The sequence below is a fragment of the Bos mutus genome, chromosome 24 (assembly GCF_027580195.1).
Source record: "Bos mutus isolate GX-2022 chromosome 24, NWIPB_WYAK_1.1, whole genome shotgun sequence".
Classification (NCBI taxonomy): Eukaryota; Metazoa; Chordata; class Mammalia; order Artiodactyla; family Bovidae; genus Bos; species Bos mutus.
Genome location: NC_091640.1, coordinates 21,678,101 through 21,705,366, shown reverse-complemented (window position 1 = coordinate 21,705,366; position 27,266 = coordinate 21,678,101). Strand labels below are relative to the sequence as shown.

Below are 27,266 nucleotides of genomic sequence, written 5' to 3'. Positions count from 1 at the left end.
CTTTTTTCCTGGACATGGCCCAGGAGAGTCTGAAGTCAGGATTGAGGTAGCGGCCAGCAAGCAGGGTTAAAAATGATTAGAACTGCCATTTCTAGACATGGTTAGAACTGGATAGTGGGCCACTAACCAAATGGGGGCCCTTCCTGGAAAAGAAGTGCACCTGCCCCAGGCGTTCTGCGTGTCACAGACGGTGGAAGTGGGGCAGGAAGGTCCCGTGACTCACTGGCTCCTTGATTTCAACAGAAATGTGAGTTTCCCAGGGCGAGTGCAGGAACCCAGGGAGCAGCCTCTGGCCTTGCAGAGAACTTCTGTGTCGGCAGTGGGTTTCAAAGTGCGGCTTCTGGGTCAGCAACATCAGTCTCGTTAGTTAGAAATGAAGATTCTCAGGCCCCACCCCTGATCTATGGCTCAGACACCCTGCTGGGGGCGGGTGTCTGAGTTACGCTGAGGCCTCAGATGGTTTTGTTAGTGCTTAGTGCCTCAGCGAAGCCTTGAGTGCTTCAGGGCCCACAGGCTTAGGAAAGGTCCCCGCTCTCCTGGCCGTCAGCCAGTCCCTTTTCATGGGGGAGAGGGAAGCACACAGCACCCCTCCCACCCCCTCGCCCCGCCCAGCTACGGGGCAGGGGCTGAATGACACAGGATTCCAGGCAGCTGCCGCTGGCCCTGCAGGCAGCCCCCAGCCGACTCTCGACCTTGTTTTCCCTTTCTCTCATCCAATACTTTGGCCACCTAATGCGAAGGGCCAACTCATTGGAAAAGACCAGATGCTGGAAAAGATGGAGGGCAGGAGAGGGGGCTGAAAGAGGATGAGATGGTTGGATGGCATCACCGACTTGATGGACATGAGTTTGAGCAAACTCTGAGAGTTGGTGATGGACAGGGAAGCCTGGCGTGCTGAGGTCCATGCGGCTGCAAAGAGTTGGACACAATTTAGCAACTGAAAAACACCACCACCCAGAGGGGCTTTCCCTAAGAAAGAAAAGGAACTTGGGGACCTAATCTCCAAAGCAGAGCCAGCCCCAAGGCCTGGTTCCACTCTCCCCTCCCCAGAGACTTGCAGGAATGGGGCTCAGAGGGGCTCAAAGCCCATCTCCTCCAGGCCCAGACTGCTTTCCTCTCGGAGGAGGGGAAGCGGGTGGCTTCCCGTGCCCAGACAGACGCCCCCATGGAAGGGGTTACAAGGGTCACACCCCATACCTCCAGAAATAGGCCAGAGCTAGTGTTTCAGTCAGCTCAGGCTGCTCTAAATGCCACAAACCGTCAGTGGCTTACCTAACAGGTTCTGGAGGCTGAGAAGCGAGGCTGATTCAGAGACCAAGGCCCAAGGGAAGGACCAAGCCAGGGCAAAGGGGTGAGCTCCTCTGTGCTTTCTCCTCCAGCCCCAGTTCTGGACCTCTTCCAAGCATTCTGATCAGAGACAGAGATGAACGTGCTCAAAGCGGGGATCACAGGGATCAGGGATAATCCAGCCTTACCGTCAGGATGCATCGTAGAGTCTTTAAACGTGTTATAAGAGACTCCATAGCTTTGAAGCCAAAATTCGAGGACTTACTTGGGTTAAACTAAAAGCACAATTTTCTTTCTTGTCAAACAACTTTATTTGAGGCAACAACTGAAGTATAATTTAATTCAACAGGAAATATCACACTTGGAGGGAAAACAGAAAAAAAAAAAAAAACCCTCCTTCAATGAAAGCCAAACATTCTTTCCAAGGCACAGCACTGACATTTCCAGATTGACAGCAGGAGTTTGTTTCCATAAAACAAAATCTTGAGCCCAAAGTCTGCCTTGGGAAATGGTTTTCCACCTCATCTCTGTTTCTCCAGGCTCAGGGAACGATGCTCGTGGCTTTCCTCAGGGCCAGGTAGCCTGTGACCACGTCGGACGGCAGCCGTCGAATGTAGGAGAACTCTTCGATGGTGCTGAAGCGCAGCTTGCTCTGCGGGTCCGTGTAGTTGGCCTGGGTGAGAAAACAGGCAGAGAGAAGGGCAGAGAGGTGTTGTTGGCAGTGAGATTCAAGTTCAAGTTAAAAATTAGTTTTCTGGTTTTTACTCAAAGTGCAATCAATGTATCTTCATCATGTCTGACTCTGTCACCAAGAAAGCCAAATCACTCACTGTGGGAAAGACACGTTAATCTCCCCAGACTTGAGAGATGCTTCAGGGTACGGACAGGAAAGAAGGGGAATAACCACAGCAGACACCTGGGGAATCTTCTGCTTGGCGCCTCAGGGCGGCAGGCACCCGTCCAGACGGCACCCGCCCCCACTCCACCTACTCCAGGCGCGCTCCTCTCCTGGTCCCCCCACCCCAGGCCTCTCCCAAGGCCCCCCACCTGGTTCCCCCACCCCAGGCCTCTCCCAAGGCCCCCAAGGGCTCCCCTGCAGGGCTGGGATGGCCACCCCACCCTCTTCCACTGGAAGGGACTGCCATCAACACCCGCAGCCAGGGGCATCGTCACAACCTGCAATTCTGATCATGTCTTTTCTCATGAAATCTCTCAACGGCTCTTCTCTCTGCTCTCAGGACAAAGGCGCAAGGCCACAGCATGGCTCCTCAGACACTGCCTAGAACCGCCCCCTTCCCGAGCCTCTTCCTCAGCCACGTGTACCCCACTCTCTGGTTCCAGCTACCCTGGCTCTGACACCCTCCTTCCTGTCCTGCCCATTCGCCCTTTCCTTGCTCAGCAATCACCTTCAGGGCTCAGCCCCCAAAGTCATATCATCTGGGAAGCCTTATCTGCCCCTGTAGGCGGGTCAGGACCCCACCCTGGGGTTCACCTCAGCACCTCTGTCTCCGGTGGAATGCATATCTCTGCTGCTTTTACGTTTATTATCTGTGTGACTCTGACTGAAGTCTAGGCTGTGAGGCTCCATGAGGCCAGAACCCCGTGGTCTGCTTATCACTGGATCCCAGCTGCACTGTCTCCTGGCGCGATGCAGAGCACACAGTGGGCCTACGGTGAGTGCTTGTCCCATAAAAGAGGGATGAGTGGGTGAATGAACAAATGAACGACCAGCACAAGCACGGAAAAGAGAAGTTGTTTCCGCTGACATATCACATTTCTCTTTTGGCCTGTTCTCCCCATATGCAAAGTGGAGAAAATACTCACTTACTGTCTACCTCAGGGCACACGGCTCCTATAGACTTTGAAACAGAAAACACGAGGGTGAGTCATTTGGAATTCCTTTAAGAAATTAGAAAAGATGCCACTAACATCTAGATAGATAGCAGCCAATTACTCAAGTGTGGATCATCTGTGCCAGCGCCGGTCGACTGCGTGGACCCAGACGCCCAGCGATGCAATGATTTCAGGAGGGAGAGAGGCTGGGTGAAGAGGCAACAAGCTGAAGAGACTGAGTCATGAGTTTCTCAATCTCTAAAAAGTCTCAGTTCTACCACAGGGAGCTTCCTAAAGTGTTTAAGGTCTGCATATCAGGAAACTGAGATTATCCCTAAAAAGCTAAGATTAATTAAAGCTCTATACAAAACAAACCTTTGATCCTTTGGCTTAATCCAGCGACTGCCTCTCTGTACAATGTTTCCTTCAGTGATGCTCGTGTAAAGGAAGGCTTAACTAGAAAAACAGCAGCGGGTCCCTTCAGAGGGACCATGAGGCAGTGAGATGCACTGACTGGCAGGGGAGGCTGCCCTGCAGTTCCCAGCAGAGGTGCCGGCGAATGCATCTGGCTTTGATCATCTGGCCTTCGCGGATGAACCAGCCCTGGCCTGCCTCCATCTCTGTGGCTGCCTCACTCCCAACATCAAGCTGTGCCTTGCCGGCCCGCCCAAGTTCAGACCTTACTGCCAGGAAGGCTGCTGAATCGATACTGCGGGACTCAGGGCACCGCTGCACCGACAGGAAGGTCAATGTAAACTTGCACAGACCGGACCTGACCGAGTGTTCTGAACAGAGGGAAGGAGGCCGGGGACCCCCCAGAGATGAACGAGCAGGGAGCTGGACTCCTGTGGTCTGTCCTCCTCTGGACTCCATCCCTCCAGCCTGAATGAAGCCAAGGCCCCCTCCTCAGAGGGCAGGCAGCAAGTGGCTTTATCGCCTCCCTTGTTGCAGGGAGCTGGGCAGTGAATGCTGGCCCCCACTTCCCCCAGGGCTGAAGCACTTTCCACAGCCTTGTAACCAGGGCTCAACACAGGTGTGACCCTGTGGGCCTTCTGGCCAGGCCCCTACACAGGGAAACAGCCCCTCACCGGAACAGACGTGTCAGTGTAAACACAAGCCTGGCTTTATTTTTTAATTACATAAGTTTAATTTATACAAGTAGCAGGTGAACATATTCTTCTCTTAACAAAAAAAGAAAGAAAAACATTGTCAATAAGACTACAGTCTCCTTTTACAAGTCTAACTGCCTGCCAAGCAGAAGACTGGGTTTGATCCCTGGACTGGGAAGATCCCCAAAGAAATGGCAACCCACTCCAATGTTCTTGCCTGGGCAATCCCATCAACAGAGGAGCCTGGGGGGCTACAGTCCATGGAGCTGCAAAGAGCTGGACATGATTTAGTGGCCAAACAACAACAAGTCCTTTATCTTCCCCTGTAGAAATCACTGCTAGGTGGGCACCTTTCCAGACTTTATATACACATACTCTTACACACACACACACACACACACACACACGCACATATGCCAGAGAAGCGCCCGGTGACTGGGTGTTTATTCTTACTTGGTAGTACCGTGCACTTACACTGCTTTGTACCACATCTTAAAAGTTTATCCATGTTTTTACCTATACATCAACCTCACAGAACAGGATGAACCCCTACCCCACATTGAATGCGTGCTTAGTCACTTCAGTCATGTCCGACTCTTTGTGACCCTATGGACTGTGTAGCCCACCAGGCTTCTCTGTCCATGGGATTCTCCAGGCAAGAAATACTGGAGTGGGTTGCCATGCCCTCCTCCAGGGAATTTTCCCGACCCAGGAGTTGAACTGCAACTCTTCCTGCATTGGCAGGTGGGTTCTTTACCACTAGCGCCACCTGGGAAGTGCCCCCCACCCCGCCCACCCCACCCCGGTTGACCTTTATGTTGCTTTCAATGTTTTGCTTGCACGTTTTCTCATGAGCATTTCTGCATGAAGCTCCTTGTACACACTATTTCTCTAAGGCACTGGCTGGAAGAGAAGTTGTTACATTGTAGGCCTCTACTTTCCTGTCTCCCTCAGTTCAGTTCAGTCACTCAGTCATGTCTGACTCTTTGCGACCCCACGAATCACAGCACTCCAGGCCTCCCTGTCCATCACCAACTCCCGGAGTTCACTCAGACTCACGTCCATCAAGTCAGTGATGCCATCCAGCCATCTCATCCTCTGTCGTCCCCTTCTCCTCTTGCCCCCAATCCCTCCCAGCATCAGAGTCTTTTCCAATGCGTCAACTCTTCACATGAGGTGGCCAAAGTACTGGAGTTTCAGCTTTAGCATCATTCCTTCCAAAGAAATCCCAGGGCTGATCTCCTTCAGAATGGACTGGTTGGATCTCCTTGCAGTCCAAGGGACTCTCAAGAGTCTTCTCCAACACCACAGTTCAAAAGCATCAATTCTTCGGAGCTCAGCCTTCTTCACAGTCCAACTCTCACATCCATACATGACCACAGGAAAAACCATAGCCTTGACTAGACGGACCTTTGTTGGCAAAGTAATGTCTCTGCTTTTGAATATGCTATCTAGGTTGGACATAACTTTCCTCCCAAGGAGTAAGCGTCTTTTAATTTCATGACTGCAGTCACCATCTGCAGTGATTTTGGAGCCGCAAAAAATAAAGTCTGACACTGTTTCCACTGTTTCCCATCTATTTCCCATGAAGTGATGGGACCAGATGCCATGATCTTCATTTTCTGAATGTTGAGCTTTAAGCCAACTTTTTCACTCTCCACTTTCACTTTCATCAAGAGGCTTTTTTTTTAGTTCCTCTTCACTTTCTGCCATAAGGGTGGTGTCATCTGCATATCTGAGGTTATTGATATTTCTCCCGGCAATCTTAATTCCAGCTTGTGCTTCTTCCAGCCCAGCGTTTCTCATGATGTACTCTTCATGGAAGTTAAATAAGCAGGGTGACAATATACAGCCTTGATGTACTCCTTTTCCTATTTGGAACCAGTCTGTTGTTCCATGTCCAGTTCTAACTGTTGCTTCCTGACCTGCATACAGATTTCTCAAGAGGCAGGTCAGGTGGTCTGGTATTTCCATCTCTTTCAGAATTTCCCACAGTTTATTGTGATCCACACAGTCAAAGGCTTTGGCATAGTCAAGAAAGCAGAAATAGATGTTTTTCTGGAACTCTCTTGCTTTTTCCATGATCTAGCAGATGTTGGCAATTTGATCTCTGGTTCCTCTGCCTTTTCTAAAACCAGCTTGAACATCAGGAAGTTCATGGTTCACATATTGCTGAAGCCTGGCTTGGAGAATTTTGAGCATTACTTTACTAGCGTGTGAGATGAGTGCAACTGAGCGGTACTTTGAGCATTCTTTGGCATTGCCTTTCTTTGGGATCAGAATGAAAACTGACCTTTACCATTTGTTTTCCTAAGAATATGCACGAATGTAATTCCCATCTCAAAACAACCATATAGGAGGATGTCCATTTCTGTATGTTGGTGGCAAGGCATAGAAGCCAATGTCTTCATTTCTCCCCTATTCAATGGGTCTTTTTTCTAACTATCAGTGAAACCGAACATCTATTTATCAGTTTCAGTGAAACTTAACATCTGCATTTCATCCTTGTAATTGTCTATTCATAATCTTTTTAATTGATTCTTCTATGGGATTGCTCCCTTCTCCAGGGGATCTTCCTGACCCAGGGATCAAACCTGAAATTGCAGGCAGATTCTTTACCATCTGAGCCACCAGGGAAGCCCCTCAGTGATTTGGTAGAGTTCTTTGTATATTCAGAATGTGTTAATTCTTACATACAGTAGGGCAAAAGGTTATGTATAACATGACAAGTCCTTTACCAATGGCATAAAGGGGCCTGGAACAATGCTTTTCAACATGAACAAAATTCCCTGGTGGCTCATACAGTAAAGTATCTGCCTACAGTACGGGAGACCCGGGTTCGATCCCTGGGTCAGGAAGATCCTCTGGAGAAGGAAATGGCAACCCACTCCAGTACTCTTGCCTGGAAAATCCTATGGACAGAGGAGCACGGTAGGCTACAGTCCAAGGGGTCTCAAAGAGTTGGACACGACTGAACGACTTCACCTTCAATGTGTAAAAACCACTGTTATTAGCAGATGAGCTGCCTGGAAACGGTGACGATAAAGCTATGATCTAAGGGGCCACCCTCCAAGTCATAAACCATGGCTGCTACAAGCTCAGCACAAAATGGAACAGGGGAAAATTTCCACTTTGGGCCAGAACAGAATAACTGGTGCGAGACTAGTTCTCCTTCCATAAACAGCTACTAAAATGGGTCAAATATACAAGGCAACTATTCTCTGGCAGGAGACAAGAGATAGCCTAAAACTACATTTCTCTCAAATGGAAGCTCCCTCAGGGGACCTTTCGGAAGAGACACACGCCCATGAACGGATGAAAGGAAGAGCCCACCAGACACAACCCCCACACACCGCTCCCTTCCCCCACCCCCCACACTGCTGCTCTCCCTGTTTCTTAGGCTCATTATACTTAAGGTCTGTGTTAATAAGTCTGAAGAGTATATGCTCCTCTCTGGAAGAAAAGCTAAAAACATACAACTAATCCAGAGAGGAAAACTAATGAAAAAAAAAAATCTTTCCTAGTGTAAAATGTGTATCATTAATTTAGTTTGTTACAGAGGTTGGAGTCATATATTTTCATAAAAAAGTAAAGAATTTAAATGAGGTATATGGGCTTCAAAAAATGAAGTGTCTCATTATTTCCACAGTTATGAGAAGAAGCCCACCTTCCAAATCTAATAATAATGAAAAAGCATGACAAAGTTCTAAAAACTTCTATACTTCATCCACATTCTGAAAATAAGGAAACAAGATTCTCTGGGGTACACCGAGGTTCATGGACTTGCCCAAGTCCCACTCATCGAACCACACTGCTGGTTTTCAAACTGTGTCCCCTAGAAGTACCACAGGGGTCCCTGTGGTGGGGAGTGGGCAGAAGGACAGAGGACCAGACCCACATGGGGCCACAGTGAGCAGGTGGGCTCCAGGGCATTCTGTAAAAGCTTTCATTTGGAAAAGGGATTCTGATGCTTAAAAATAAATATGAAAACCACTATCTTCACTGTAGTGCCTCTTTGGAAAAGTTTACATTTTTTTTTTTTTTTTAAGTACAATCATCTCTAAGATGCAGGGAATTTTTTTAACTTTAGCCAACAAAAAAAAAAATGTTTCTTTCATGTTATCTCATATAGTTAACAAGGAGAGGAAAGGAAAGTAATACCCAGGTCTCTTGCTTTCTGGAGCAACACCTGCTCCAGGCTGCCCACATGGATGCCCCAGGTTGCTGCTGCTGCCTTTTAGTTGCTAAGTCATGTTCAACTCTTTGCAACCCCATGGACTGTAGCCCACCAGGCTCCTCTGTCCATGGGATTCTCCAGACAAGAATACTCAGAGTGAGGTTGCCATGTCCTTCTCTCGGGGATCTTCCCGACCCAGGGATAGAACCCGTGTCTCCTGCGTGGCAGGCAGATTCTTTACCACCAAGCCACCTGGGAAGTCCCAGCTCTTGGTCGCTGCCGCTCTTAAATAACTGCATAAACGCTTCTGTACAAACCCATCACCTGTTCCCAGTACACGAGCCCCAGGCAGGACCAGTGTCACTATTCAACACTGTCTAAATAGAGGGGACAGTGAAATCTCCTTTTCGGCTCAGTGTTATATGACATAGAGGTGTGATGATACTCACAAGAAGACCTGAAACATCAGAATACTTCTTAGCTGGTTTAAAGGATGGAGGAGCATCAATACTGAAGTCTGGAAAAAAAAAAACAAGAAGCTAACTGAACTGGCTTTAAAGCATTCAGATCCCTTCCCCTTTTTCCCTAAAAATATTGCTTGATAATATTCCCAAACTTTCTACCATGTGACTAAGTGCTCAGAGAATTCTCTGGGGAAATAATACAGGATGCCATAGGCCAAGCACAGGCTTCAAGTATGGCTCTGCCTTGTCCCCAGGGACCCTCCACTCTAGCAGAACCACCAGAAAGCTCATCGGCCCACCAGCTGCTTTCACAGTCTCTGGCTACACAGGCTGATGGTGATGAGGTGTCAACAACCCACTAATTGGATCTGAGCATCCGGACACCGGAATGTCCACACCCAGGCATCTGACTAGCTCATTTGTCATCAGTCTGAGTCACCCCCACGAAACACACGCCGTGGGGCAGGAGATGGAAGGAACTTTGAACCTGTACTTTCCACTAAAGTGGAGCAGAACATACAACAGACATTCGGAAATACTGTAGTATAAAGCATTAACTCTGAAAAACACTGGCTTGGAGAGTAAAACAGAGCGGGCCTTTAAGCTGGTGGTGAGAAACCCTCCTAAAGCTTGGGCAACATTTTACTTGGAAACACATTTTAAGAGTAGACTTTTGAATAAGCAGTTTGTCTAACAGCAACACCCATATCATCATATCTAGACCTGCTTCTCCAGATTGAAATGTTAACAGTGACACTAAAAACCACACATCCATGACAACGCCAATACACACAGATTCAACACAGAGTATAAAGCTATGAGGAAACACACACATAATCTTCCTATATTGATACCACTGTAAAATTCCTAAGCTAGAAAATGTTTCTCCATGAACGCAAACATGGTAAGATAATGCAGGTTTGTTATAAGAAGGTTCCTAGGCTGAACATTGTGAACACATAGGAGGGTCTAGACAGCTCACAGTTGGGATCATTCAGTTGCCATGGCAATGCCCTTTCAGAAGCCAGGATCTGTTTCAGGTTCTTCCAGGTTCTGTTCTTCTTGCCAGCCACTGCACCACCATGGCCAGAATGCTCGAGGCGCAAGCGTGGATTAGAAGAAACAAAAATCAATGGAGACGATCATTTCAGAATCTGACATTTATGCTTATTCATAACTGTAATAAACCTTTCATTCAATCAACAGTCAGTGTACCCTAAGGCTTTAAAAAAACATATTACACCATATACCTTAAGCTTACTTATAAAAAAACACAGCTTTTGGATTTTTAAAATGCATGAGTTAGTCGCTGATGGAACAGAAATAAAGGGTTATTCTTTTAATATGTACATAGAAAATCACATCCTTTATTGGGTCTAACTTTATGGAATTCACTCATGAATTTCTCACTACTTTAAAGTAAGTTTACTACAAAGTTAGATTTAAACACATGACCACATCTCTCAATTCCCTTCTGAGGGCCAGTCTCCACCTTGTAAATTACTGGGGCTCCAGGAAAACCCAAAGAAGCCTCCCTCATGACACGGCAAGCTTTCTGGAAATTTTTTTTCTTTTTTGTCTTGTGAAGATAAAATGGAAAGAACACAAAAGTTACAGGCACTATTAATGCTGAATTTTCAAAGGTAATTAGTGAAAAATAAACTGTAATGGTATAATCAGAATCATGGAATTTATCCTACCCCTCAAGAACAAAAGAAAGAGGCACCTATATCTACTTGATAGCACAAGACCTTAGATGTACCTAAAGAAACTAGTGAGGCGCATTCCTCCTATAATTACTGCACACCTCATCTAAATCTCACGAAAAAAGGAAGGCGAGCAATCATCCTGGAAATGACACCCTAAAAACAGTATCACTGAATGAATTCCACAAAATCCTTGGGAACTGGGAGAGCCACAGGAAGGGCTGTCCTGCCCCCAGACCTCAAACCACAGTCCCCGGCGGAGGGCGTGGTGACTTAGACTGAAGGAGAAAGGCCACCAGCGCTGCCCGGGCTCCAGACCGACCGAGTGAGATCAGAGGCCGAGGCATGGTGGTTTGGTTTTTTATTTATAAAACAAATTCGATGCTTCTGGGGCTCAGAGCATAGTGAACCCACCTGACGGTGCAGGAGACCTGGGTTCAATCCCTGGGTCGGGAGGAAACCCTGGAGAAGGGAATAGCAACCCACTCCAGTATTCTTGCCTGGAGGATTCCACGGTCAGAGGAGCCTGGTGGGCTACAGTCCATGGTGTCGCAAAGAGTAAGACATGACTGATCAGTGGACACTTTCACTTTAGATGCTTACCACAAAGTTGGGATCCTTAAATGGCAATGGTTTGGCAGCTTTCTCCATGGGTCCTGTGCTAAAATCAGAGGGCACCATCTTATTCTCAGTCACACCATCCATGCTGATACCCTTAAAACAAAATAAGAATAGTATGGGGTCAGTGTCCTTTAGCTGAGCTTCCTAACTCAGCTCTCAACAAGATCTAAGATGACAGCACCAGACACAGGAGAGCAGACAGGGTGCCCGGAGCCCCAGCCGGAGATCTGCATGGGGTGGGGTCGGGGGAGAACCTGCCAGGCTGGGATCTGCACCTGTCTGTGCATAGGCCACAGTGGAGGCAGCCGGGGGACCCCAGCTACCAGACGTCCTGGCTCCTCTGTGTGCCAAGCACAGGTGTCCTACCACTACAAGGTGAAAACTGAGGCTCAGGCGGACAGGTCCAAGGCCCCACAGTAACTGCCTCTGGATTCAATCCAGCTGGGGCCAATGCCAAAGCCCCACCATCCCTGTGACTCCACGTGGCCCCTGCTCCTACTGATCTTGTTAAATTATGTCTTGAAACATTAAGACCGAAAAGATCCAGTCCCTTGAAGGGTCTCCAATCAGAGAACCCAGGCTGGTGCTGGCACGCTTCAGGGCACAACAGAATGCATTGTGAGCATTCTGAGCGAGGAGAGGAGAGGAGGCAGGAGGCCTCGGTTCAGCTGGCTGCAGCAGAGAGCGCCCTGACAAGCAGGCTCCCAGACTTTAAAACAAAATGCCTTTTAAGCTAAGAATCAAGAAGAAAAAAAACAACAAGCCAAAGCAAGAAATCACTTCTGATTTGTATTGCAATTTCCAATCTTCCCAGACTGCAATAAACTGTTTTTTAATGGATACACAATTTATACACAGTGAAAGGCGCAGATCTTAAGTGTAGGTTTCATGAGTTTTGCCAAATGTTTCCATTTGTGTAACCCAGGTCCCTGTGGAGACAGACTTTTTCCATCTTTCTCAGAAAGTTCCCTCAGGCCTCCTCCTGGTCAGTATCTTCCACCTTCATGGTCCACCATTGTTCTGAATCCCACGTTACTTTGGCCCGTTCTAGAACTTTATGAGTGAAATCCGACAGCATGTGCTGTCTGCTGTGTTTGGCTTCCCAGCATGGAGTTTCTGAGGTTTATCCATGTCACAGCATGGACTGGTGGTTTGTTGCACAGAATTTGTATACTGCTCTTAAGGTGGTATTCCCCTGAATAGGATGTACACAGTGTGTTTACCCATTTTCTTGCTGATGAAATGTGGGTTGCTTTCAGCCTTCAGCTATTATAAATAAAGCTGCTGCCAACGTTCTGTACAAGCCTCTGCATGGATGTATGTCTTTACTTCTCCTGGGTAAACATCTACATGTGGGATGGTCAGGTTACACGGTAAGCACGTGTTTCTAAGAAACCAACTAGTGTGTGCGTGTGTAGTCGCTCTGTCCTGTCCCGTTCTTTGTGACCCTTTGGCCTGTGACCTGCCAGCCTTCTCTGTCCATTGGGTTTTTTCAGGCGAGAGTCCTGGGGTGGGTTGCCATTTTCCTCCTCTAGGGGATCTTCCCAACCCAGGGATAAGAAACTGACATACCACTTTCCCAAACGGGCTGCCCTCTTTCACACTCCTAGCAGCAGAGTGCGAGAGTTCTGGTTGTATGTATAGATCCCACCCCTACCTGCCCCCCTAAAATGGCCTCCATGTGGGGGAAGGCGGGAGGGGGAGATGGGGACCACTCACTCTGTTGCAACAGCCCCCTGAAGGGCTTCTCCTCAGACACTTCCCAGACTCCTCTCCAGGGTCTCCCCTCCCATCCCCCCTCCCCCGACCCTGGGCCTGTGCATGACCCCTCTGCTATCCGGACGGCCCCTCCCCTCATCCGTCCCCCCATTCATAGCTTCTCCTAACTTTTCTCCTCTCCAAGATCTGCTCAGATGTCCACTCTCTAAGAACTAAGATCCCTCCGATTCCTCATCCTTTCCCCACCATATGTAGCCATAGTTCTCTCTCTTTCTTCTCCTTTCCACCCCTCCCTCCCACAGTCCTTCCTTTATCTGGCCCTTCCTCAGTTGTGGGTTCAGAGGAGGCCTGAGGCCCACTCCATTCTCTGCAGCATGCTCAGCGACACACTGTTAAGATGTAAGTTTGATGTCTGTCCCCTGCTGACAGCTGCCCAGGGCTTCCCACCACCCTTGGGATCAGACACAAATGCCGGCCTCCTTTCCAGCCTCCCCTCTCTCTCCCCCTCCCTCCTGTAATTTGTATTTTCTGGTCCCCAAACCCATGGAGTCATTTTCTGCCAGCATAAATGGTCTTCAGTGTTTTCCATTTTTTATTTATGCTTCATAAAAATTTCCGTCGGGATTAGCTCATGTCAGTTTTAATTTTACAAGAAAGATAAGATCTAGCATTTTGTATGTAACTAACTTCCATTACCCTTGTGATTTTTCCTTCATGGTCCTAAAATTTCTGTGGGTATTAATATATGTGTCCTGGGAGACCCAATTTGATGGAGCTTTGGTTTTTTCCCATCACATTTAATCAGTAACCAACATTACCTTGCGCAGTTTTGGCCAGTTGTCAATGCTATTTTGTGTTGACTATTGGTAAGAGTAATATCATAAATTGGATACATAATTAACAGTTGTATTTAACTCTTGGTTAGTCAATGAAGGGCTTCCCAGGTGGTTTGAGTGGTAAAGAACCTGCCTGCCAACGCAGAAGACATGAGAGACCTGGGTTCAATTCCTGGGTTGGGAAGATCCCCTGGAGTAGGAAATGGCAACCCACTCCAATATTCTTGCCTGGAGAATCCCATGGACAGAGGAGCCTGGTGGGCTTCAGTCCATAGGGTTGCAGAGGGTCAGACATGACTGAAGCGACTTAGCATGCAAGTAGTCAATGAAACGATAGCAGCTTTGTGAAACAGGCAGGGAACAACAGACTGGAACAAGGAGACACAGAGGAGAGAGGTGAACAGATGAGGAGAGGGGCCGATCTGAGACTGAGAAGACACAGGGGCCTGAACATCCGGCTTCACCATCTGGCCCAGTCTTCCATGCCTGCGTCTAACCCAGCACCTAGCACAGAGAAGCACCAAATAATCACTGGCTGATTAACTGATTGGAGTTAAGGAACAAGACAATGCAGCATAACTCTGTCAGCATCCGTTTTTGAGATATATATGTTCAGGGGTTTGTCGTAAGGAATCGCCTCTGGATGGCAAGCAGCAGCCAAACCCAAAGAAACACAGGAAGGCTAATTCAGAAATGACTGGGTTTGGTTACCCGTGGGTGCAAGGGAACAGGGTGGAAGTAAGAGAGGAGTAAACATCTCCAAGTATAGCTGTCCGTAGTTTTGACCTTTTGAGGCATGTTCAGTTCAGTCGCTCAGTCGTGTCCGACTCTTTGCGACCCCATGAACTGCAGCACGCCAGGCCTCCCTGTCCATCACCATCTCCCAGAGCTCATTCAAACTCACATCCATTGAGTCGGTCATGCCATCCAGCCATCTCATCCTCTGTCGTCCCCTTCTCCTCCTGTCCCCAATCCCTCCCAGCATCAGTCTTTTCCAGTGAGTCAACGCTTTGCATGAGGTGGCCAAAGTACTGGAGTTTCAGCTTTAGCATCATTCCTTCCAAAGAACACCCAGGGCTGATCTCCTTTAGAATGTTAAAGTTTCACATACAAATAGATGGACAAATCCAACAAGCATGGGGCAGCAGATAGAAAAAATGGAATGCACACAAGAAACCAAAACAACCTGAGGTTTGAGTGAATAACACAGACACACTAAAAGGGAGGAAGGGAGAAATAACGTTAGTGATATGAACACAGTATTCCAAAAATATAACTCAAGGTGAGAGGCAAAAAGAACCATGAACAATTGGGAGGTTTGTTTCTCCCAGGAGTACAGGTTAATGGTTCTGAAACTACTTAATATGCGTTCTAAGATGAGGCAAATAAGGACTGAGGGACAGCTAGAATGAACCGCCTGCTACTGGACTGAAATCACAGGTTAGCGATATAAATTCATGGGTTTAACATATAGATAGAAAGATAAACATGGAAATGGGAACTTCCCTGGTGGTCCAGTGGTTTAGAATCCACCTTCCGATGCACGGGACGTGAGTTCGATCCCTGGTCAGGGAACTAAGATCCCGAATTCCACAGAGTGACTCAGCCCACAGGCCATGACTAGAGAGTCCGCGAGCTGCAACTCCTGAAACCTGCCTGCTCTAGGGCCCATGCTGTGCAACAAGAGAAGCCTGCACATCACCACTAGAGAAAGTCCACATGCTGAAATGAAGACCCAGGGCAGCCAGATTTTTTTTTTAAATAATAATAATAATAAAGAAATGGATACAGGAGCATGGGGGACGGTCATACACACACTCACACACATGACCCCCTACATTTCCTAATTGCTTCCAATGAGATGGCTAGAAACAATGAACATGTCAACCGCAAATCGGCTTGCCAAGGGCATTTGCCATCTCTGCCTCTGTGGAGGACTGAACCCCGTGCTGCTGCGGCTGCACATGCCCTGAAGGGAGTTCAGGGTGGAGAACAGCAGCGAGGCCCTCTGTGCTCCAGGAGGACTGGTGGACAGCTCCTTGCTGCTACTGCTAAGTCACTTCAGTCGTGTCCGACTCTGTGCGACCCCATAGACAGCAGCTCCTTAGATACGTATTTTCAGGAACTGAGTTCACGGTCCCAATCCTTGCACCTCCTATCTACAAAAGCACTAAATCCCTTCATGGTGACATCAGCTCCTCTTGACTAGAGGAAAACCTTTTGTAAGATAAGCGTTTGATTGCATGGAACTCTTCACCAAAATCTTATTTATCAACCTTCCCCCACTACCTCTCTGGAGCAGTTTCTCCGAGCTCTTTGAGGTGCTGTCTCCTGGGCTGCAGTCCTCATTTTGCCCCAAATAAAGCTTAACTCACAACTCTCACATTGCGCACCTTCTATTGGTCAACACACAACAGGCACACCAGTGCTCAGATCCTGGTTTCCAGGTTTTGTTCTCCAAGAACAAGTGATCTATGAAGAAACAGCTGATTCCAGGACTGGGGCAAGAAAGTACAGCATGAGTTTTTGGTGCCAGAAGGTAAGAAATCACTTGTATCAGTTTGCTAGGGCTGTGTAACAAAATATTAATACCACAGACTGGGTGGTTTAAATAAGAGAAATTTAGTTTATTAAGGTTCTAGAGACTAGAAGTTCAAGATCAAGATGTCAGCAGGGCTGGGTTTTCCTGAGACTGATCTCTTTGATTTGTGGGTGACTGTCTTCTGACTGTGTATACACGCCCCTATGACAGCCTCCCTCTTATGAGGACACCAGTCAAATCGGATTAGGGCTCCACCCTTATGACCTCATTTAACCTTAACTACTAATGGCCCTATTTCCAAATATAGTAACTTTCTGAGGCATGCTGGGGGTTAGGCTTTTAACAAATAAATCTTGAATGAACACAGTTCAGTCTATCATGGCACTCAAAAAATGACAGAGGTAAAGTAAAAGACACAAGAGTCAGTTTGAAGAGGTTCCCACTAGGCAAACCTGGACAATTTGCTCAACATCATTAGTCATTAGGGAAATATATCAAAACCACAATGAGATATTACTCCATACCCACCAGGATGGCTCTACTCAGAGGCATAATAACATGTGTTGGTGAAGATGTGGAGAAACTGGAACCCTCACACACTGCTCGTGAGCTGTACAAAGGTGCAGTTACTTGGAAGAACGTCTAGTGGGTCCTCAAAAGTTAAACACAGAATTATCATATGACCTAATAATTCCAGTCCTAGGTACTTAGCTAAGAGAATTAAAAACAAATGTTTATGCAAAAACTCATACATAAATATTCATAGAAGCATTATTTATAATAACCCAAAAGTACAAACAACCTAAATATCCATCAACCAATGAGCGCATAAACAAAATGAGGTTCATCCATACAGTGGAATATTCTACAGTTGTAAGAAGGAATGAAGTACTAATACATGGTACGACATGGATAAACCCGAGTATATTATGCTAACTGAAAGAAGCCAGACACAGAAGGCCACCTATTGTATGGTTGCATTTAGCTGAGGCACCTAGAGTAGTCAAACTCACAGAGATAGAGAGTAGGCCAGGGGTTGTCAGGAGCTGGCAGGACAGGGGACCGGGGAGTGCTGCTAATGGGCAGGCGCTGCTTTTGGGGGTCACGACACCAGCGAGGAGCAGGCCGGTGGGTGTGGACTGCCAGGACACAGGGCCTATAGGGCGGCCCATGTTAAGGGAGAGAGAGAAAAACAACTCTAAGAACTACATGGTGAGCATCAGGTCAGACCAGAAAAGCCCAGCCAGCCGGGGCCAACTCGAGAAAAACAGGTGGAATGTGAAAGAGGTATCCTGGGGCCAGATCCACTTTAAGATTCAGCTTCACTGAGTTTTTCATAAAGAAAATGACTGCTTACATAATGCTGTTTCCACCAGGGAGAAAAGAAACCAACGGAACTGCTCAGAAGCAAAGAGGAGATACTTGAGGGCAATGAAGAACCAGGCCCAAAAGGCTCTGCTGGTGATTCCAGAACCATCCACAGAACATGCCTGGCTCGCAGGGCACCGTCCTCAGCAGGGGCATCAGCTTTTTCTTCTGAACCAGAAGTGTGTGTGCGTGTGTGCTAAGCTGCATCAGTCCTGCCTGACTCTGTGTGACCCCGTGGACTGTAGCCTGCCAGGTTCCTCTGTCCGTGGATTCTCCAGGCAAGACTACTGGAGTGGGATGCCATGCCCTCCTCCAGGGGTCTTCCCAACCCAAGGATCAAACCCGAGTCTCTTATATCTCCTGCATTGGCAGCGGGGTTCATTACCTAGGAAGCCCCCGACTCCTAAGTGGGGAGGCTCAGAGGTGCTGGGTGCACAGGGAAATCCTGGGAGGGAACACAGAACAGCCCTTTGATAAGGGTTGTTTGCTCCCAGGTCCTCGGAGGCCCAGGAGGACGTGGCAGGAATGCCTCGCTGGACCTGGACTGCTGAGGAACGAAGGTGCTTTGCAGCCCACGTGGGTTGGGAGGGCAGGGACCCCACCTGGAGACAGACAGCAGCCAGAGGGAGGGAGGCAGTGGGAGGAGAGGCCTGCTGCGCGGGCTGCTCCAGCAGTAGGAAGGGATTGACGAGGCCGCGCTCTAGCCCTGACCCCAGCACCAACCGAGCCCTCCTGTTTGTCTGATCACCTTTTCCTCGCCGCTTCCCCGTCCGCAGGCCAGACCTCCAGCAGCTGAGGCGGGGACAGGAAAGGACACCATCCTGACACCAAATGGGCCACCGTTGACCCGGAGCCGCTTCCTGACCCTGAAACAACGACTGCTGGCTTCCCTCTCTGAGCAGGTGCAAAGAACACGTGGCTCTGGGCCCAGGGCTGGGTGCTCTGCTTTTCTTTCCCCTTTAAACCCACCCTCTGTGGTACTCCACCCTCGGTCTTCCCTTCCCCTGGGCTTCTGCCAAGCTGGACGCCTGGGTCTGTTAGTGACGAGATGAGAGGGAGAGACCTTCTGTCCAGAGGAGGATCGAGTCCGGGAGGCAGGGCTGCAATTAATATGTGACTGCTAAGTCGCTTCAGTCGTGTCCGACTCTTTGTGACCCCATAGACGGTGGCCTACCAGGCTTCCCCGTCCCTGGGACTCTCAAGGCAAGAACACTGGAGTGGGTTGCCATTTCCTTTGCTAAGAGACTTTAGGAGCTGAACGGTTGAAGACATGACCGCCCTGCGATCAGGAAAGAAGTGACGCCTGGCCCTAAGGGGTGTCTACTCTGCAACACAGAAAGAGCTAAAAAGACCCTGATGCTGGGAAAGATTGAGGGCAGGAGCAGAAGGGGACGACAGAGGACATGAGTTTGAGCAAGCTCTGGGAGTTGGTGATGGACACGGAAGCCTGGTGTGCTATAGTCCATGGGGTCGCAGAGTTGGACACGACTGAGCGACTGAACTGAAGTCCCAAGGAAGAGAAACCCAACCCGCCAACAAAGGAACACCTGACAACCCCTACGTGACTCCAGAATCAGCCAGGCCTCAGCTTGCCTGCCTGGAGATCCCAGTCACACAGCTTCGTGTCTCCAGGGCAGCTCGCAGGGTCCTGACTCCAACCGAAGGGTAACTGGGGCCTTCTCTCTGGTTACACAGAGAGAGACAAATGTCCTTTGTCTATCATGTAAGAACCCAACACCCAGTTACATCTATCTAATAGTAACCTAGATTCAAACACCTGAGCCTAGTCTACAACGCAGGGCTACTGTAGGGTTATTACTTGAAACAGCAAAAATGTGAGATGTAATCTAACATCCAATCAAGTCAATTAAGTTAGAGCACTTAATTCCTTGTGAAGACTATCAACACAGAGAAAGGGCCAGGAAACAATGCTAAGTGGAAGGCAGGGCCCACAATGTTATACACCAAATATGGTTTATGAAAACCTGTATCTACACGTAGGAAACACAAATGATCATAGTTGTGGGGGAAGAAGACTGGCTGGTGTTTTATGGCCACTTTAAAAATAGAAAAAAGAAAACTAAAAATATGGTTTGTTTGAAAGGTGAGGTAGAATGATCGCTTGCTTAAATGAATAAAGCAAGCCAGGATAGTGTTCTCCAGCTGCCTCCAATGGCAGAAGAGTCTACTGTCCCCTGTACTCTGCACTAGCCTTCTAAAGAAGCAACTGTTGCCTCTCAGCTTACATGATGTTATGATAACTGCGTCACCATCATACATCAGCCGATTAGGTAACCTATTAGTCTGTAGGTCAATTAGGTTTCTCTGTAGATTTTATTAACCTGAATAGCCACTTGGAAAATATAAACTGCCCTGTATTCATAGAGAAGGACTTGCGGACACAGAGGGAGGAGAGGGTGGAACAAATTGAGAGAGTATCATTGACATATATATAGACTACCATGGGGCTTCCCTGGTGGCTTGGTGTTAAAGAAACTGCCCGCAATGCAAGAGACTTGGGTTGGATCCCTGGATCAGAAAGATCCCCTGGAGAAGGGAATGGCAATCCACTCCAGTATTCTTTCCTGGAGAATCTCATGGACAGAGGAGCCTGGCAGGCTACAGTCCTTGGGGCCACAAACAGTCAGACATGACTGAGTGACTAACACACATACACACATAGACTGCTGCTGCTGCTGCTGCTGCTGCTAAGTCGCTTCAGTAGGGTCCGACTCTGTGTGACCCCATAGACAGCCTCCCACCAGGCTCCCCTGTCCCTGGGATTCTCCAGGCAAGAACACTCGAGTGGGTTGCCATTTCCTTCTCAAATGCATGAAAATGAAAAGTAAAAGTGAAGTCGTTCAGTCGTGTCCAGCTCTTTGCGACCCCATGGACTGCAGCCTACCAGGCTCCTCTGTCCATGGGATTTTCTAGGCAAGAGTACTGGAGTGGGGTGTCATTGCCTTCTCCGACACATAGACTACCATATGTAAAATAGATAGCTAGTGGGAATTTGCTGTATAACAAAGGGAGCTCAGCTCAGGTGCTCTGTGATGACCTAGAGGGGTGGGATAGGGGTAGGAGTGGGAGGGAAGCTCAAGAGGGAGGAGATGTATGTATACTTATAGCTGATTAAAAAGCATGTTAAAAAGCAGAGATATTACTTGGTCGACAGAAGTCCGTCTAATCAAAGCTATGATTTTTTCAGTAGTCATGTATGGATGTGACAGTTGGACCATAAAGAAGGTTGAGAGCCAAAGAACTGATGCTTTCAAATTGTGGTGCTGGAGAAGACTCTTGAGAATTCCCTGGACTGCAAGGAGATCAAACCAGTCAATCCTAAAGGAAATCACCCCTGAATATTCATTGGAAGGACTGATGCTGAAGCTGAAGCTCCAGTACTTTGGCCACTTGATGCAAAGAGCAGACTCATTGGAAAAGACCCTGATGCTAGGAAAGATTGAGGGCAGGAGGAAAAGGGGGCGGCAGAAGATGAAATGGTTATATAGCATCACTGAATCAATGGACATGAAGTTAAACAAACCCCAGGAGACAGTGAAGGACAGGGGAGCCTGGCGTGCTGCAGTCCATGGGGTTGCAAAGATTCGGACACAACTTAGTGACTTAACAACAAATAGCTGATTCGCGTTGTTGTACACCAGAAACTAAGGCAATATTGTAAAGCAACTCTCCTCCAATTTAAAAAAATGCCCTGTATTGATCTAATAAAATCTTCCCCCCACCCCAAAGCATTCTCTGCACCTGGGATATGGTTATATTAGAGATCTAATTGTATCTTCTCAGATGTAGAGCAGTAAGAGTGATGTTAAGACAGGCAGTCAAGAAAAAGAATGTAGATTCTGGGTAGTCCATTTGTATCTCAATACCGACTCTATCACTTGTCAGCTGTGTGACCACAGAAAAGTTACTTAACCTCTCTATGCGTCTGTCTTTTTATCTGTAGAATAACAATTCTCAGAGGGTTGTTCTGAGAATTAAATGAGACAGCAATTAGAAAGTACTTAGAACAGTACTTGGTATACATAGTAAAGTGAAAGTGAAGTTGCTCAGTCGTGCCCGACTTTTTGCGACCCCATGGACTGCAGCCTACCAGGCTCCTCCGTCCATGGGATTTTCCAGGCAAGAGTACTGGAGTGGGGTGCCATTGCCTTCTCCAGGGTATACACAGTAAGTGCCCAATAAATATAACTATTATTATTTATCACGATTGCTTTCACTTTAGCACAGTGTATCTGTTTTTCAACCCAACTTAACACTAGTCATTTTCAAAGTATCAGGACCAAAATGGGTGGGAGGTGGCACTTTCCAAATTATAATGTAAGTAATCAATAAATATGTTAGTTACACTGAAAATCTAAATCCAAAAAGAAGACTTGTAGTTTTGTACAGATGTACTACTTAGCAAGCACAAACACTAATGATTTCTGCTGAACTAAAGATTCATCTTGATGAACTAATAAAACAAAATTGTTTTAGTACTCAAAGTATTTAATATCACTTTACACGGCTGACATAAATGAGACATCTATAAATGCTTTGCTCCAAATACTTTCAGGTCAAAAATATTCCCTTCAACCCCTGAGGATTTCCAAGCAGTAAGCCCTTTATATTTCATCCATTCATTCAATTTTACTTCAGAAAAAGCATGCACCTTCTGGAAAAGTAAAACCCACCTTAAGAATCCATCAAGTTATTTTCACTAATTTCAAAAAGCACTCTAATGTCTATGTGAGTGTCCTTTGTAAATTTTTAAATCCCATGAAAGGTTAACAGACACTGTTTTTTTAATTTTTTTGTAAGACACAAAATAGCTGAAATGACTGAAGTAGGGAAATTTAAGATACTGAAAGATCTGTAAAGTCCCTTTTAACTCAATAACTATGATCATTTATATAGAAAAACACTCATTTCCCATTGATGACACTTTGAGCATCCTGACACTTGGGCATAGCTCCAAGTCTGGAAGGCCTTCCCTAGTCAAACTGTCCACTCCTCAAAGGCCGCCTCTAGTCCCTCTTCTCTCTACTTCTCCTTCTCTGGTGACCATCTCTGGCTCTGAGTCTTCATCTTCCTGTGTCCCACCACTAAGGCACCAATACCAGAAAAGACCCATAACTGGCTTTGGGACATGGTTAGAAATGATGAGATTTTCCCATTTCAGATATGTGACAGGCAGAATTCAGAGATGGCCCTTAAGATTCCAGGTCTCTGGTGTATACACACCTTGACCCCATTTTTACGCAAATGCTAATGTATGTACCACTGTGAAGCGATCTGTGATATATTGAAGGGAAATGCAACACATATCTTATATTTGAAATAAAATTAAGGTCTCAGGTCAGCTGATCTTAAAGGAGACTATCCTGGTGGGCCTGCCCTAATCACATATGCTCTTTAAAGCTGGGCTCAGAGTCAGAGACAAGAGAAGTCAGAGATGTTTGAGGAGTAAGAGGGATTAGACACAAAAGAGATTCTCAACAGTTGGCTTCAAAGACGGAGGAGACAGTGCGTCAAGGAACTTGGACGGGGACGAACTGACAGCCAGGAGACAGGGACTTCAGTCCTACCACTGCAAAGAACTGAATTCTGCCAACGATCTCAGTAAGGCTCAAAAAAGATCCTCCCTCAGAGCATCCACCCAACAAACCAGCCCAGCCGACACTTTGATTTCAGGGACCAGGGAACCAAACCTATCTCGTTGTGCCTGGACTTATGACCTACAAAACCAGGAACTGATAAACCAGTGTTATCTAAGCCACAGAATTTGTGGTCATCTGTTATGATAGCAGAAGAAAACTACTACAATATATGTAGGTCATTCTCTCCTCCTGGAAGGATTTTGGGAGGGCAGAGACAAGCGATAATCCACTGAAATAACTTAAGCTTACTGCTGGAGACAGAACAGATATAAATACTTGCTGACTGAACTCAACAGAAACATAACCGAAGGCTGAGGACAATTTAGGAAGATGCCAGGCAGCCCTCAGGGCAGCACTGTGCTAATGCCTGCATTTACTGCGGACCAGGGAATGAGGACGCAATGTTATGTTGGTGGTGGTGGTGGTTTAATTGCTCAGGCGTGTCTGACTCTTTGTGACCCCATGGACTGTAGCCCACCAGGCTCCTCTGTCCATGGGGATTGTCCAGGCAAGAATACTGGAGTGGGTTGCCATGCCCTCCAGCAGGGGATCTTTCCAACCCAGGGACTGAACCCATCTCCTGCCTTGCAGGCAGATTCTTTACTACTGAGCCATTTGGGAAGCCCTGGTGCTATGTTAGAACAGGGGGGAAATCTAAGACTTCTGGAGATAGAAGACAATTTTTTTTTTCCTTCGTGAGATGCTGAGGGTGGGAGTCAGGTAACTGGCTATCCACCTCATTAGTTAAACACCAGCTGGGGAGAAGTGAACAAAGAAGTCACTATTCCTGGGAATGCCCTTCTCTTTCCAGCCCAAAAAAGGGCTGAGGCTGCTGAGATGGAGGGGACTCACAGGAAGAACCTAGGCAGCCCTTCCCATTACTGAGAGTTCTAAGACCAGCAAGGTTGCGATGTCCACCCAGTGGGGTTACTGGAAATCCCCCCATTCAGAAGGCATTCATCCACTTTCTGAAGCTTGCTGTGGTGGTGGGAGTTGATGAGCAGTGCTACCTTGGGTCAAGACAATCATTCCTCTCAATAGGTACTGACTACATTCTTTGGTCTTGGCACAGCTGGATATCAAAATGCACTGAGCACAATACTGGGAGAAAGTACTCACAATGCATATATCTGGCAGAGAACTCCGTGCGTGCTAGTGCATGCATGCTAAGTCACTTCAGTCGTGTCTGACTCTTTGCAACCCCTTGGACTGTAACCCACCAGGCTCCTCTGTCCATGGGATTCTCCAGGCAAGAACACTGGAGTGGACTGCCATTTCTTCTTCCAGCCAAGAATACGTAAAGAATTCTTATACTTTAGTTCCCTGGTGGCTCAGTGGTAAAGAACCCACTTGTCAACGCAGAAGGCTTGGGTTGGATTCCTGGGTCAGGAAGATCCCCTGGAGAAGGAAATGGGGAAACACTGTTTCACAGAGAAATCCAAACACACACAAAAGAATATGCTCTGTAAGAAAAGAAACGGTGTTAGTCACTCAGGAGTGTCCAACTCTTTGTGACCCATGGACTGCAGCTCACCAGGCTCCTCAGTCCATGGGATACTCCAGGTGAGAATACTGGAGTGGGTTGCCATGCCCTCCTCCAGGGGATTTTCTCAACCCAGGGGTCGAACCCAGGTCTCCTGCGTTGCAGGAGATTCTTCACCGTCTGAGCCACCAGGGAAGCCCTATGCTCTGTATGATTCCATTTATATTCTGCTCAAAAAGACAAAGTCAGTCTATGGTGGGAGAGGTCAGAGTAGCAATTACCTCCAGTTGGGAGGGAAGAGAGTACCAACTGGAAAGGTCACCAAGGAATATTCAGGGGCTCTTAGAAATGCTCTCTATCCTAATCTGGATGGTGGCCACATAGGTGGGTACATATGTAAAGTCACTGGTCTCTACTCTTGCAGGTCACTGTATGCAAATCATACACAAATATTTTAAAAGGAAAAAAGTGCACTGCTGCTAAGTCACTTCAGTCGTGTCCAACGCTGTGCGACCCCATAGAAGGCAGCCCACCAGGCTCCGCCGTTCCTGGGATTCTCCAGGCAAGAACACTGGAGTGGATTGCCATTTCCTTCTCCAATGCATGAAAGTGAAAAGTGAAAGTGAAGTCGCTCAGTCGTGTCCGACCCTCAGCGACCGCATGGACTGCAGCATACTAGGCTCCTCCGTCTATGGGATTTTCCAGGCAAGAGTACTGGAGTGGGGTGCCATTGCCTTCTCCGAAAAAGTGCGCTACCAATTACCAATGGAGAAAACCATAGACAGCTAATATCGCTAGACTATCCTTCTGGGTGAAGGATGCTACACCTTGTGTTGGAGAGTACAAAGTAACACACTCCATCTTTGCTCTCTCACGGCTTTAAATAAAATACAGGAGCCAAGAAAAACACTTATCTAACCAAGCTACTCTTGTGCTGCAAATGCTTTTCTGGAATCGTGGAGCCCGGATCGCCCAGATGCGGTGAAGTCGTGCCAGGCGCTGTGCTCAAGATCTTTACGACCATGATCTCACTGAATCCTCATAACAACCCTATGAGGTAAGACCAAACCTACTCTGGGGCAGGGAAACTAAAGGTCAAAAAAGCACTTTCCCGAGGATGAGGGAAATCATCCGTAGCAATACATCTTTATATTCCTCCACACGGTTCATTAGGGCGCTCTGCACCTCACAGGTATCTGGTAAATGTCTGAAGAATGGAGCAAGGCGAGACACACGCGAACTTCTGCTTAACTGAAACTCACATTAAGGAGAAGTCCGGAGCCTCGCTCCAAACAAGACTTCGACGGGAAGAGGTGGCCCTACGATTAAGGCAATAACAGCCTCCCCACCTCCCCTGTTCTAGACAATGCAACGCGGATGGTTATTTAATCAAAACCCACGTAGCCAAAGTAAGAGGGTGCGGAGAAGTTTCACTCGCACCAGAGACCGCATCTACGAAAGAGGTGTGACTGTACGGCCCCGCCCACAAGAAACGCCCAGCCTCGCTGAGCCCCACCCACTCGGGCCCGCGCATGTGCCCTCGAGCCCCTGGGATCGGGAAGGGGAAGGGAATGTGGGCTTCCGCGCACGCGCAGATTAGGCGAGTGACAGCGAACCTGCGCAAAGCCGGAGGCGGACACCTTTTTCTTCTTGCTAGCGCTGTAGCCCCCGGCGCTGCTGCCGTTGTGGGAAGGACTGGCCGGCCTCTTCTTGCTGTTCCGGGCTATCCCCGGAGTGGACGTGGTGGCCACAATGGGGATCTGAGCCGCCATTCCCACCCTGAGCCTTGCTCCTCCCCCCCTCCCCACTCGGGTCCCGGTGCAGGCCCTGGAACTTCCGGCCCGCTGTACTTCCGTCTCGATGGTTTGAAAACCCGGCCCGGACTCGGAGAGCGTGCGTTACTTGTCTCTGGGCCAGATCTAAAAGGCGGAGCTCGGAACAGTTTGTTCCTTCCGGGCGGGACGGCGTCTGCCACGGCCGAATGCAGCTCCTCCCGCGTTCTGACGCCGGGCACGTGCTAGGACGTCCCCAGGGATGGAGGAATAGACCATCCCACGATCTGTTCTGATTAAGTGGATTTTTAAAAAGTTAATCACCACGTTGTCTCTTCTCAGGTCAGAAGATTGATCCCTTTTGTTGCCTGTAAGTATACTTGTAAGTTTGTACTTGTAAGTATACAAGTCAGGGCATTGTCTGTGGACCAGTACTGCGACGCTCCTGGCTCTCCCCTTAGACGCAGCCTTGTTGCTCAGAAGTTTGTGTTTCGTGGTACCCAGATAAACTTGAAGGGTAGAGTGGCTGCTAACCTTGTAGGGGTCATCGACCCCACTGAGCATCTGAGCTCCCCCTCCACACCTCCTCGTGCAAGTGTACAGTTCAGTTCAGTCGCTTAGTCGTGTCCGACTCTTTGCGACCCCATGAACTGCAGCATGCCAGGCCACCCTGTCCAACACCAACTCCC

General features: G+C 47.9%; 1 protein-coding gene across 3 annotated transcripts; it reads right to left on the bottom strand.

Annotated features, from left to right (window-relative positions):
- Positions 1 to 1,581: 1,581 nt before the first annotated feature.
- INO80C (INO80 complex subunit C) lies at positions 1,582 to 26,627 on the bottom strand. 3 transcript variants are annotated; one of them, XM_005889230.2, is made up of 5 exons: positions 26,422 to 26,627; positions 11,180 to 11,290; positions 9,853 to 9,964; positions 8,856 to 8,923; positions 1,582 to 1,960 (listed from the first exon to the last, which is right to left on the bottom strand). In XM_005889230.2, the coding sequence occupies exons 1-5, from the start codon at positions 26,575 to 26,577 to the stop codon at positions 1,829 to 1,831; spliced, it is 579 nt and encodes a 192-aa protein (XP_005889292.1). In that variant the 5' UTR covers positions 26,578 to 26,627; the 3' UTR covers positions 1,582 to 1,828. The 3 variants fall into 3 exon arrangements, with proteins under 3 accessions (XP_005889292.1, XP_070217609.1, XP_070217608.1); XM_070361508.1 differs by lacking the exon at positions 26,422 to 26,627 and adding an exon at positions 24,673 to 24,696; XM_070361507.1 differs by lacking the exon at positions 26,422 to 26,627 and adding an exon at positions 24,442 to 24,629.
- Positions 26,628 to 27,266: the final 639 nt, after the last annotated feature.